The sequence below is a fragment of the Micromys minutus genome (genome assembly GCF_963924665.1).
Source record: "Micromys minutus genome assembly, chromosome: 11".
Lineage (NCBI taxonomy): Eukaryota > Metazoa > Chordata > Mammalia > Rodentia > Muridae > Micromys > Micromys minutus.
The window spans coordinates 14,346,002-14,360,282 of record NC_137980.1 but is presented as its reverse complement, the minus strand read 5'-3'; the positions used below and the strand labels follow the sequence as shown (position 1 = coordinate 14,360,282).

Sequence of the window (14,281 nt, the reverse complement as noted above, 5' to 3'; positions counted from 1 at the left end):
TTTCTCTGGCTTATGGCTTAGTAATTCCTTCCTTTTCTTCCTTACAACACTTCTTGTTGGATGTTTACACTGCTGGTTGTCACCTTTGCATTTGTTAAGATGGGAAACACTCTGAATGTCTTACATTCACATAGATGTTGAAGACCACTCTCTTTCTCTGCCCTGTGCTTGGAGTGTGTCCTGTCAGTCTTCGGGAGCTCCCAGCCCTGCAGACTCGAATTATGCTGCAGCCGCAGCTCTTTCTCTTTTACTGTCAGACACTATTTGAAAGAAAACCTTTAGCCATCTAAGTGATTGGTCGCTTTTAGCAGCCTCACTTTCATTAATACTCTCTGCCTTTTGTCATGTAAGGAAATAATGTCAGTACTCCTACTTTCTAAAACAGAAGAATATTAATATTTAATAGTAAATCTCTTGACCTATTTTTAATTGTCTTGCTCTGTTTCATGGTTCTATGTCTTTTTATGACATTAACATGTGGCTTTGATTACTGCAGCTTTGTAATTTGAGTTTAAATCAAGAATGTGATGCTTCCAATATTTTTCTTCTTGCTTGAGAGTCTTTAGACATCCAAATCTTTATATGGTTCCATTTAAACTTTAGGTTGACTTATTTCTATAAAAATATCATTGGTACTATAGTGGTTTGAGTGAGAAGTGTCCCTCATAGGCTTAGGTACTTGAACACTTGGTCTCCAGCTGGTATTGTTTGTGGGAGGTTTGGGTGGTGCGGCCTGGCGAGGAGTATGTCCCTAGATGTGAGCGTTGAGATTATAGAGTTCTAATCGGGTTTTTTCTCTGTTTCATGCTCATGGTTATGATTGGAATCTGTGTGTGTGAATGCCCAGAGAGGGCAAGAGGCTGTGAAAAGTCTCAAACCTGTGAAAGTAGGGCCTGAATTACAGCAAGAAACTACAAGATGTTGGCAATGCTAGACCCCCGAGACAGCTACCAAGAAGAGCCACACACTGGGAGTGGAACTAGCCCAGAAGATAGATGCCTGTTGCAGGGACAGAGGCATCTAAGCTCTGTAAGCCCAGATATCAGACATGGAGCTATGTGCCTGGTGTTTTGATCCTGCTAGGCTTTGAACTTTCTTAGGCCTGGTATTTCTTCACCATGCTCTCATTTCTCCCCTTCACAATTGTAAAAGTCTTGGGCATGTTCAGGGAGGTTTAGGTGATGCAGAGTTAATGAAGGAAGTTCATCACTTGAAGAAGGCTTTGAGATTATAAATCCTTGTCCTACTTTGAATTTATTCTCTCTGCTCTGTGCTTGTGGTTGAAATGTGAGCTCTTAACGTCAAGCTCCATTGGCGTCTACCACCTGTGGCTGTCCCTCCGCACCATGACGGGCTCTAGTTCCTCTAGACCGTACGCCTAAGCAAGGGCTCTAGTTCCTCTAGACCGTACGCCTAAGCAAGCTCGCCACTTTTGAACATGGTGTTGTTTCCCAGCAACAGAGCAGCAATGATTACAGGCACATTGATAGGACCTTGCTGGTTTCTTTGAGTAGGATAGATAAACAGTGTTAATTTATTCTCATCTTCCTCAGTCTACAGAGTCTACTTCATGTATCAAATTTATTCCTGTTTCCTTCTCTATGATGCTCTTGAATTGGAATTATTTTAATACTTTCTTTTTTTGTATTTATTGTCACGGTGTAGAAATGAACTGATTTTTTTATGTTGTTTCATTATGTAACTTTACCATCTTAGTATTCTGTTGCTTGAAGAGATGTCATGACCAAGGCAACACATAAAAGAAAACATTTAATCAGGAGCTTGCTTACAGTGTTAGAGGATAAGTCCATGACCATTGTGGCAGGATGCAGGCAAGAAAACATGGTCTGAGAGAGAAACTGTACCCAGCATGGGTTTTGAAACCTTAAAGCCCACTTTCCCTTGAGAGAGTCTCCCAATAAGACCACACCTAATCTTTCCTAAATAATCTCACCAACTGGTAACCAGACAGTCAGGTATGTGAGCCTCTCGGGTCTGTTCTTATTTAAACAGCCACATTTACTAAATGTATTGCTCTGACAGCTTTGTTTGTTTGACTTAGCACATGTTATTATAGATTGCATCGTGGTGTTTTGTGTGTTCTTTTTGTTGGTCACTTCCACTGCCTTCCACGTCTCACTGGCTCCCTCCAGTCCGTTCAAAAGTGTGTTTTTAGGGCTGTGGATGCCAGTAGAGTGCTTGCCTAGGATACAAAAGTCATGAATTTCATCCTCAGGAGTAAATTCATAACAAACGTGCAACATTTAATTTGAGTGTCTGCTTACTTTCTGTGGTCTCTCTTGCTACTTATTTATAGTTCTACTTCAGTATAGTATGATACATTATTAGGAGTATTTCACTAGGTCTGGCTTTTTGGCCTATACTTTAATTGATTTTAGAAAAGATTTTATCTGCTACCAAGAAGTCCTTGCTCCCTGTCAGTCAAGAGACATCCCGAAGCTATCTCTTGATCTATGGCATGAATTAGAGTTGATACTTCTTTGATATTTGGGGGAGAGTCTGGAGGAGCCCCCTAGAAAACACTGGGGTGCTGAGGCCCCCCACTGCTGGGGGCAGGACCTACCTGACCTTGCATGCCTTTTAATGTTTGTTGTATGAAGCTGAGCGTCCCAAAATTCAGTGTGTAAATACTTCTCCTTGTTTTCTGCCTCCTCTATGAATTCTTCTTTTATGAACATATAGAATACTTCTCCATCTCCTGCGAGAAGGCTAGGGACCAATCTGCAGTGTTATAATCATGTAGAACAGCTGAGAGAAGAGGATATAGGCACAGGATGTGACAAAGCAGGGCCACACAGATGCCCCCAGGTGCCGGCCACCCAGTTTCTTGCTTTGTGTTTTGGTTACATTGACATTCAATTATAAATAGTTGGTTAAAAAAATCGACATTTGTGATTTATATACCATCTGTGATTTTTTTCACAATAAAGATGTTTTTAAAAATATATTCTGAGAATTGATTTAAATGAATCTAGTTTTAAGATATCCTTTAACAATCTTATTTATTATCACATCTCAGTTTTAATAAAATGGAGAGCTATTTAATGAGGCAGAAATGACCTGGAAAATTCTTTTCCTAACCTAAATGATCATATCTGTGTCTTGTTATAAGGTTCGTTACCATGGAACCCAAATAAATTAATAAATTCCATCTGAGAAAAAAATACATAGGATTAAAAGTGAATGTTTGCTCTTTGTTTTCTGTGACCTGCACTGTCCTTTGAAATTCTCAGTGCATTGCACGTCACGTCTGATAACCATGTCTGAAGCCTCTCCCTCTGCTGAGTGTCTTTCTGCTCAGATCTCCCCAGGAGCCTAACCAAGTCACGCCCCTCACTCACCCTGTGTGGTCATTAGTAGCAGAAATGGCCTAGAGCTCTCTCCAGGATTCCCACAAGTTTTGGGGGGAGGGGGTGCAGTTCCTGGAGAGTGTCCCGTTTCCAGACACAGCTCCACAGCCATGTCAGTGAGAAGGAAACAAAGCACGTGTAAAACTTTGAATAGATTCTTATTTTAAAGGCGTCTCCTTTGTTTTTTTTTTTTTTTCATTTTATTTTTGTATTTTGCGTGTGGTGAGGGTCACACCTGCTTCACACGTTCATGCAGAGGTCAGAGGACAACTGTGGAGGAGTTGGTTCTCTCTCCTTCCACCAGTGGGTCTCTAGGATTGAGCTCAGGTCTCCTGGCTTGGCAGTGATGCTCTCACCAACCCTGCTCTGGTTAATGACATCTCTTGACATCCTATCACTTCATGAGAAGACCTCAAAGGCATAGTGGAGCCATCATTAGTGACTGCATGCTGGGAATGACAGTGACACTTAATCACTTCTGCAGTCTCTTCCCATCATGCACTTCGTCTCAGTCTGACCAGGCTACTGAGCAGACCCAGGTTTACAGTCGTAATTTTATTTGGGGAACAGAGTCTTTGATCAGCAGCAAAATCTTTCATCGGCTCCTTTTACAAAACATGACTCATTTCCACTGCTACAGTGTGGGTCTCTAAGCCACTGAACATCTAGTAATTGAAATATAGAAATTACATAATTTATACAGCAGCAGTGGGGATCTGTTTTGTTGCTGACCACTTTGATGTTGCTGAAGGCCTGGAGCAGGGCAGTGTGGTTAGACGGTGCTGGTGCTGCGGGCTGGGAGCTGTGGGGGGATTCTCCATCGGTTTCTTGTCTCTCCGTTTTACCTATTCACTTCTGCTTTAATCCAGGTACAGCTTAACTGTTTGGACTGGAAAAGATGACATTTATCTCACTGAAGATTTACTTTACATTCGAGACTATTTTAATAAAACCCAAGTTTTCTATGATATTTTGGAACCACAAAGCTATGAATTTAAACAAGCCATTGGAATCCAAGTCTAAGAATACAATTTTTAATATCTTCTAAATCACTTTCTCTTTGGTTTCATGATCCTTTGCTGCTTTGGTCTCAATCGATGGCTGTATTAATTGCAGTTATTGGTTTATGGTGAATTTATTTAATCAGAATGCTTATGTGCACCTCCTCTGACTTTACAATGTCTCGTGGTAGTACATTTAACCAACTGTATATGGCTTTAACCAACTGCAATAAAATTGTTTTAAAGTTGTAGTAAAAAATGTTCAAGATAGGTATGGTAGCATGTGGGACTCGGGGGACTAAGACAGGAAAATGAAGAATTCAAGGCCAGCCTGGGCTATATTGTGATACCCTGTCTCAAAGCTTTATAACGTCTCTATAATCATCATACAGTAATTTTGTAAAGAGACCCAAATTAATAAATAAACTACTTTTGGATGAAATTAGAAGTACAATATATTTGTCCAGAATGAAGTTCTTTCTATCTAATCCTTAGCGACTTTCTTGAGAAGTTTTTCTGCGTTTGTTTGTTGTATGCATATGCAAGTGTGTCATCATGGTGAGTGTGTGGAGGTCAGAGGACAGTGTGGAGGAATGGGTTCTCTCCTTCCATCATATGCATCCTGGAGATCAAACTCAGCTTGTTGGCTTGGCAGCAAGAAGCTTCACTGCTGAAACAGCTTTCTGGCCTAAAAGACTTAAACAATAGAAAACAATGGTATATGACGGTTAAGTGACATTCAAGATGCTACCACTCAGATTAAGGCACAAAAGGAACTTGGGATGTTCTAAGGAGCAAAATCACATAAAAGGGAATTGTAAGATTTGTTCTGCTGCAGGGTGTGTTCTGAATGGTCACTTGTGTGGGATGACTCACTGCTTCACACACATATGACTGAATAACACACGTGGCCTAGGCCTAAAAGCTGAGCCTAGTAGGCACTTGAGTAGAGAGGTCTTGTGACTCCTGAGGAGGGCAGGGAGCACTGGCTCTGAAGGAAAACAGAGATAAATCAACTTTAACAAACTGTTCATTGAAGACACCATAGACATGGCTCTGTAATTAGGACTCGGGGCTCACAATCACCTGCAACTCCAGATCTATAGGATCTGGTGCCATCTTCTGGCCTCCTCAACTACTGCACTCATGTGGCACACAGGCATACATTCAAAGCAACCATACACATGAAATAAAAATAAGTTTTTTAAAAAAAAAGAAGAAGAAGAAGAAGAAGAAGAAGACAGAGGCACCATTGAGACATATCTGACAAGGGACTGTTCTTTTATACAAAGAACTCCTATACACTGGTCACAAACCAAAAGCCTGAATTTAAAAATGAGACAAAAACTAACAGATAACACCACAAAATAAAATGTTTATATGCCCAAAGCAAGTTTTTTTCTGGAAAGGTTATGACAGCATTACCTCTCATCCAGGAAAGACCATTTAAGGTACAGTGATTGAACAGTGCGTATGTCTCAGAATGGCTGGCACTGTAAGGACTGACAACTTGTTGGGGGGTGTCTTAATAAAGGAATCTAATAAAGATGATAACTGCCCTAGGACCCAGTCATTCTATCTGTAAATGTAAAGTCAAGGGAGTGTGTGCCTGTGTTCACAGAAAAAGACTTCTGACAGAATGTTGGTGGCAGTTATATCTTGAGCCCCTAATTAGAAACAACACATTTCCATCAGCAAGGAAACTGCTAAATATAATGGTCTTACTACACAGCCCCAAAACAGTGTGAACCGCCTATTCACAGGCAGGATAATAGTAAACACAGCGCAGGAGGAACGGGACAACTGAGTACACACTCTGTGGATCCATTTGTACAAAGTCTAGCACCCAGCAGAGGTCAGAATGATGGATGCTCAGGGTAGAGGATTGGATGGGCAGTGGTGCGGTTTGGGGAAGTCATGAAAATGTCCATGCATGCTTGGATGGGGGGGAGGAATTACTGAGCGGTACATTTTACTGTGTTGTAAGGTATACATAACAACTTTGATAGCATTTTTACAGATCTCAGTATACAAAAGTGCATCAGTTGCTAACAGGCACTGAGAAGCCAGCCCTTTCAGCTTTTGCTAATATAGAAAGATGCTGTGGGTCACAAAACAGCATTATGGGACAGCATTCTGTACAAGGTTGTTCACATGCACAGAAGAATTTTGGGAAGGTGTTCAAGCACAGAGTACTTGACTGGTCCACGTTCCCCAGACCTAGGGTGTCAGTGTCTTAGTCCCAGAGCCTTTAAGTTCTGATTCCCACAACTCACAAGACCCTCCCACCTTAGAGGAGCCATTGATAAGAAGTTTCATTGTTCCAAAATTCAGAGCCTTTCAAATGTACAATTGCTTTTGGTCCTGTGAGTGTGCCCTAACCACTCATTAGCCATTGGGATTTGATTTCTCCAGTGGGACATTATTATTAAAAGTAATTTGGAATAGTTTGTTGATTTGCTTGGTATCTTAGTTCCCTGAGCTTTTTTCTCCCAGTGATCAGCATCTAGTGAATTCCTAGAAAGGTGCTGTGCCCCTCTCCCTGTTAGTTTTGATGTGAGCCTGCCTATGAGGAGCTTTCAAGGTCTTGAGAGTCACAAGAGTCATGTGTTCATGAGCAAGGGCAAGAATAGTTGAGTGTTAAAAAGAAAGATTCAGATGGGCCCAATCTCTTTCTGTAGAAAATGAGAAAATGAGTCTGCTGGCCCAAGAAAGACTTCTGTTAGGGTTTGATGTCCCACAGATGAACTGGGGCTACTGTTATGGTGGCTACATACATATTACACTTCTACTTTGCCTGTCTCTTTTCTTTATACCCATTAGCCAGTTTCCTGGGGCTTACTTACAAGGAAATAGAACAAACATTTTATCTCCATGTACCAAAACTCTACAAACATTTCACTGTGGCCTCCATGTTGAGACTCCATCCCGGTTGTGGGGAAGGCCCCAGACAGCTGAGAAGAAACCTTGAGATGCCGCTGAGGCATTTGGACTCTCCACGGAATATAGCCCTTTGGAAGCAGAGAAGTGTTAGGAGTGTTAGGAAAGCAGGCACAGCCAACCAGGAGACTCTGAATTCACATAGAAGAGGACTAAAGGCCCAAAGCAGGATGATGGGAAAGAGGCTCAAGAATCGGTAGAAATGATCATGGGGCTGCGGCTCCTTAACTAGTCCACTAAGGAGCGGAGAGAAGCTTGCACTTGAGCGACCAACACGGAGCCTGACTGACAGGCATAGGACAGGGAAAAGCCACCTGGAGCTTTCTTTCTCAGAGTGTCACTGATGCCCTTCATACCAGTTTGGAAAGAACAAAACTTTCACTAAGTCTAAACCTAGTCGACTCTACTGCAAGTTTAAATTTTTTCATAATCTTAGACAATAAAACTTCCCACACAGTCCACAATTACAGTCTGTGTGCAAGGGCCGGTCAGTCTCCCAGGGCCTTCCCATTGACTTTGTTCCTGTGCCTCGGCTTGCTGGAGAACTCGTCCCTGATGTCTGGAGCCTGAGCCTTCTCTGCTTCATTGCTGCTGTAGATTAAGACTGGTCTTTGCGCGCTCTCTCTCTCTCTCTCTCTCCCTCCCTCCCTCCCTCCCTCCCTCCCTCCCTCCCTCCCTCCCTCTCTCTCTCTCTCTCTCTCTCTCTCTCTCTCTGAGTGAAAGAACATATTAAAAGTTCAAATTTTTAATTAAGATACTTGGCTATGAAAGTCTTGCCTCCTCAAGGGCTGATTAGGAAAGAAGGAAAAGTGGGCTCAGGACAGAGAGCTTGTCAAATGTGTGTTGGTTCCGCTTCCGTTGCCGTGATAGGCACCATGAGCAAAGGCAATGTGAGGAGGATGTATTTTGGCTTACAGCTCCAAAGAGTCAAGAGTCCTGATGGGGACAGCAAATGATGACAGTGACCGCCAGCAGCATCATACCTTCAATGGCAAACCTCAAAGCTCCTGTGGTGACAGACATTTGCCAGCAAGACTGCAGGTTCGATCACCCAGCAAACAGCACCACCAACTAGGAAGAAAGTACTGTAATACTGTGCCTGTGGGGGGTATTTCTCATTCAAACAACCATAGCGTGTGAAAGGTCCTGTGTTCAATCCCCAGCATCACACACACACACACACACACACACACACACACACACACACACTCCTTGTGTTGTACATCAACCTTTTGGTGCCCCAGCCTGTGTGAGACTGAAATAACTTTATCACTGGCCATGGAAATTTAAGAGCTTTACCCATCAAGGTCCTTCTGTTCCACCACCTTTTTTCCTGCTGATTTTGTAGTTCTTAAAACTGCTCCATCATGGCTGCCTGTTGTAAGAAGACTCACATCTGCACTTGCCAGACTGCTCCACCAGCTTCCACGTGTCAGTGGAAGTAATAGCTATTCCTTTATTCCAAGTTCTTGGTCCCAGTAAGGATCCACATTGCAGGAACCAGCTAGTAAGTGGTCTCATTTTTCAATTTGAGAAAATTGATTTGGATTGAAATGTTTTTCTGGCCAATCAAAACCTGTGCAATCCCAACCAACACTGAGGGGGCACAAAAAACGAAGCAGAAGTCTGTGCACGTGACTGAAATTCCAAAATCGACATCCAACTTCCCCTATGCACTCTAGAAGTAAGAGGCCCTCCTGTGAGTGTCTGACCCACAGCCATCTTCTTTGTACGTTTCCAGGAATGGCACCTCTGTCTCCCTAGGACAAGCTTCTCCATAGACTGGCAGCCCTGGGGGATATATTCTAGTAGCTTCTTTTCTAGTCATGTTGATTGCACTAGAAGACTTAGAAGACTCTAGGCTAAGTCATATCATCATCTGTTTCAGTATATAAGGCCAGCCAGCCAATGTCAACATACTCTTCTCAAGCTAAATACATCTTAATCTATCTATCTATCTATCTATCTATCTATCTATCTATCTATCTATCATCTATCTATCTATTTATCTAATGTATAACTGCACTATTTCTGTCTTCAGAGGGCATCATATCCCATTACAGATGGCTGTGAGCTACCATGTGTTTGCTGGGAATTGAACTCAGGACCTCTGGAAGAGCAGTCAGTGCTCTTAACAGCCGAGCCATATCTCCAGCCCCTAAATACTACACTTTTTACTTTCTTTTAACTGTTTTGCAAACTCTTTATTGTATTTTTCATCTTCTTGCATTGATTCATTGTGAATCAACAAGACAAACCACCCACAGAACAATGGGAGAGGAAAGGCTTTATTTGGCGTCATGGTCTGAGAGAGTTTCAGTCCACCATGGGGTGGGATGTATGACAGTGGGTCCACACGGCTGTGGCTGTCCCCTGTACAGCCAATAGGGTGTAGACAGTGACCCAGAACCAAGGCTCATACTGTCCCCTGCAAAAGTGTGTGCCACGTGACTTCTCTGCCAGCCACACCCCACCTGGGAAACGTCCCAGCATCACAAAATGGCGCCACCAGCCTATAGAGCAAGTGTTCAGAACAGGAGACTATGGGAAACATTTTCCATTCAAACCGCAACTCTTCTTACGTGTACATTTTGGTTTGAATGCCACCCTCAGAATCAGGTCCTTCACAGTTGACTAAAGAATGCTGGATCAGTCGTAGACACAGAATAGTCTTCCAGTCATATGATCCAGGCCCATTGGCAGTTCCAACACACACAGACTATACCAAGTTGGTGATTAACCGAAGCCGTCTATTCATTTATTTGTTGTTGATTATCCTAATCCTATGCACTGAACCTGCTGCGTCCCTGCCTGCTTCTCACTGTGGATTTAATCCTACATCCCAGCATAGTGGAATCCTTCAGTGGTTTCTGTTATCTGCAGTGCATCCTCCCAAGCCTACGCTTTCCATTCCTTCCCTCGAATTGTAGATTCTTAGAGAAGGTTCACAGAGACAGGGTGTCAGCTAGGGAGGCTGACAGGCAAGCCTACCATATCTGACAGATTTGCTGTGCTCTGGCTCTCCTAGGAACTTGGACTATAGATCCAAAAGCCAGCTGTGGGTAGATAAGAAATTATCAAAAAATAAAAATAAAATAAATAGTTGCCAGGTGTGGTATGATGGTTTGCATATGCTTCACCAAGGCAGTGGCACTATTAGGAGGTGTGGCCTTGTTGGAGGAAGTGTGTCACTGTAGGGGTGGGCTTGGAGATCCTCCTCCTAGGTGCCTGAGGATGCCCAGACTGTTCCTGGTTTCCTTCAGATGAAGATGTAGAACTCAGCTCCTCATGCACCATGCCTGCCTGGACCCTGCCATGTTCCAGCTTTGATGATGAACTGAACCTCTGAACCTGTAAGCCAGCCCCGATTAAATGTTGTCCTTTATAAGACTTGCATTGGTCATGGTGTCTGTTCACAGCAATAAAACCCTGACTAAGACATATGGTAGTACATACCTGTTATTCCCTCATTTCAAAGGCTAAGGCTTGAGAGTTTTCAACTCAAGGCCAGCCTGAGCTATCTCAACAAAACAAAATAAATGTGATCTAAAGAATACTGGCACTAAGTAAGGTGATATAAACACAATTAATCTACTAAGAATCATGACTTCCAATTGGACTAAGCCTTGAATTAAATTAAATTAAATTAAATTAACAACCTTTTAAGTCAAACACAGAGGTCCCAGCTCCTTGGTAGTCTGAGGCTGGTGGCTCACTTGAGCCCAGAAGTTTTAGGTCAGTCTGGAAAAATGTAGGGAAACTCTACAGAGAGTTGCAGGTGGGGTGCAAAAGAATGAACGATGAAGAAAGGGAGTAGGAGAGAGAAAGAGGAAGATAAGGAGGAAGGGAGGAATGGAGAGTTGGCTTTGAAAAGCATTGCTGGGAATGGTTGGCAGACCTTGTTTTTTTGGCTTCTGCTAATAGTTCTTACTAAGCAGGATGTAGGGTTGTTCATAAAAGGTAAAGAATGGTGAGGCTGGGGGCTGCATGATTTGGGCAAGTTCCCCATGCAGCTGCCGGTCAGTAATACAAATTTTCTAATTTGGTTTAAGGAGTATCCCTGTGTTCCTTTGTAGATTGCCCTGAAGCTGTTTGTATTTTAATGTTAATTCCACTTCCCCAAGAAGGGCTGCCTAGTCACATACTGAAGAGGTGACTTCATCTGAACTTTCCCATTTTAATTAATAAAATAAAGAAGTCAGTGACTGGGCAGGGCAAGGGAGGTGGACAGAGGAGAGGTCTGAGAGGTCAAAGGACAGAGAGGGTGGAGGTCATGGCAGAATGGAGGTTCCAAAGGCCCAGCTAGATCCAGGTGATAGTGACTGGTATTAAATGGCTATGAACATTAAGGATGTAATAGGTCTAATATCTTATATTGAAGGGCAGTTTGTATCTTTGTCTATTTGATGTAATCTTGTTGTGTAGAGTGTTTGTGGATTGAGAGTTGAATATATAAACCTGTATGAAAAGCTGTCGGGCTGAAGAGTTGTACTTATGTGGGATTTTGGGGTAGAGAAACACCCCGGGACAGAGGCAGAGGACAGGCGGAGGAAAACCTTCAGAGAAGGGAGTTGCGCAGACAAGTTGGGCCATGGTGGCAGCTCAGACCAGGCACCAGAAGTGTGTGCGGCTCTGTATCAGGATTGGGCCTGAGGGGTGAGACCACAGGGCCGGTAAAGAGTAAACCTTAATTATTTTTATTTTTTAATACTTACTGCAACATTCCTTGATGAAATTACTTTGCGGCAATTGTAACATCTATTTGTATGTAATGTACATCCAGATGTGTGTGTATGTTTCACATTTATTTGTATGTAATGTACATCCGTGTGTGTGTGTGTTACACATTTATATTTGAATTTCATATAGAGACTCCCGTAGCAAACACTGGTGCCTCATCATAGGTGCCCAGCAACTCATTCCCTTTAGTGGAGGAAGAAGCCTGGTGCAGTAGCTCTACTAGACGCTAACAACCAGAGCATCTAAGGTGTGCTTAGGATTTCTAGAGGTTAAAAACTCTTGGGATGCTCAACACCGTTTTAATGGTGTTAAATTGTGTTTTCATGTTGAGATGACAAATTACTCTTTTCTGTTATTTAAAGTACATGTGTGGAACAATTTCCCTTGAAATTGTGTTGCAATGCTATTAGTATTTGAAGGAGAAATAAAACTTAGTCAAAATGATATTTTAAATCTTTATTGATACCACCTTGATAACGAATTACTCTATTTACATATCCTTCCAAACTGTCTCCTTACCATCTGAGGTCAAGCACTCTTTGTGATATTAAAACCTGCGAAAGGAATTCAGCTACTTATAAACATCAGTATAATTTTTAATTTCTGAATAAAAATATTTCTAATGTAATTAATATTCTCTTCAAAACATTAAATGGAAAAACCTGTAATTTAGTTTTTTTTTAAAAATAAAAGCCACAAAGAATTAAATAAATTCTATGTACATTTCAAAATGCTTATATCAAATTACCCAGAAAGGCCTCCTGCCACCTGTTGGGAAAGAAATGAAACTGTGGGTGATGCTATCAGACTCTCTCTTGGTTCTCAGTACTCCAGTTAGTCTTTCGCTTCAGAACTGCCGGCGTGAAGAATTCTTCCAATACTATCCTTTGAAGTCATGTAGGTACTATTGGTTACTTTAAATATCTTATAGTAATGTGTATTTTGCTAAAAGTTACTCATAGACCCTAAAATACTAGATGATCCAGATGTCACACCAAGGATGTTATCTTTACACATCTTTATATGACTGTCTAATAACTACATATCAGAAATCAAGATATTACTTAGTTGTGATCCTGTAATACATCTTATGATTAGGTTTCTACTTGGCTTTTGTAATTTTAACTAAACTAAACTAATCTATTAATCAGTGTTTCCTTTTTTTTTTTTTTTTTTTTAAGATGAAACAAGCATTTAATTCTCTTTGGTGTTCGATCCCAAACTTCTTGCTCCCCCGGTTCTGTTTTGGAGTTTCTTTCGGGAAGACAAGAGTAATATATGTCAGGGTGAATCCTTTTTAATTTTTATATTATCTTGATATTGGAAACCTGTGGATAAAATACTCAAAAATAACAGGAGAAATAATTCCATAAGATAAATTTGTTTCAAAGCAATGCACGGTGCAAAAACAACAGGATTTGGTATGTGGTTTGCTGCCTTGCCCTGACAGTTTGGAGGATGGGGGGTCGGCCTGTCAGAGGACACCCTTTGGTATAGGTCATCCTTTTTCCCTTGTTTGAGATAGGGTTTCTTTACTTCATTGTAGACAGACTGAGCCATGCGGTCCTGGGTATTTTTGGCTCTGCCCATCTCCCCACAGGGAATGATGGGATTACAGATTATGCAGTGCTCTGTCTGGATGGGAATCCAAACTGGAGCTATTGGGCTTCCAAGGCTTCACCTCTGCCCCCCCCCCCCTTATCTGCCATTTGGATGCAGATTTAGCAGCCACTGTGATTTTCCTGCTTTAAGAGTTTTTAATTAGACTTCTACCTGCCCCAACCTGCCCGAGTCAACCTCTTTAAGGGACCTTTTTATTCTTCCTTTGTAGTTTAGCTTCACTGATGAGTTTGCTTTGACGATTTGGGCAACAGGAAAAACTACAATTTTGTTGACACAAAGTGTCCACCAAATTACTGACTTGAGAGCATTGTTTCATAATAGAACACGAAGCCAATCTGGAATGTTAAAAATTGTTTCTAACACAGGCAATTTCCTTTCCCGGCAATGTTTTGTTTAGATGAAAAAACGTGGACCACATGAAAGTTGATAAGTATTGGACATTTTGAGAAAAGCAGCTTTCATTTTGTTAGAGTTCCCTCAGAAGCTATATATTAAGGTGTGCTCACAGTACCTAATACAAAATACACTATATTTTGATTTGCCTAGCTGCGATGCACAAGCTAAGACTTTAAAAGGATATAGTTAAGATTTCTTCTCTAAGCCTAT

General features: G+C 41.7%; 1 protein-coding gene across 2 annotated transcripts in view; it reads left to right on the top strand.

Moving 5' to 3' along the window:
* The window catches only part of FAM151B (family with sequence similarity 151 member B), a 29,035-nt gene extending 24,322 nt beyond the window's left edge, over nt 1-4,713 (top strand). For both annotated transcript variants that reach the window (XM_080925255.1, XM_080925256.1), the window contains exon 6: nt 4,241-4,713. In XM_080925255.1, coding sequence (XP_080781381.1) covers nt 4,241-4,394 — 154 coding nt within the window. In that variant the 3' untranslated portion in view covers nt 4,395-4,713. The remainder of the gene's footprint in view (nt 1-4,240) is intronic.
* The last annotated feature ends 9,568 nt before the right edge of the window (nt 4,714-14,281 follow it).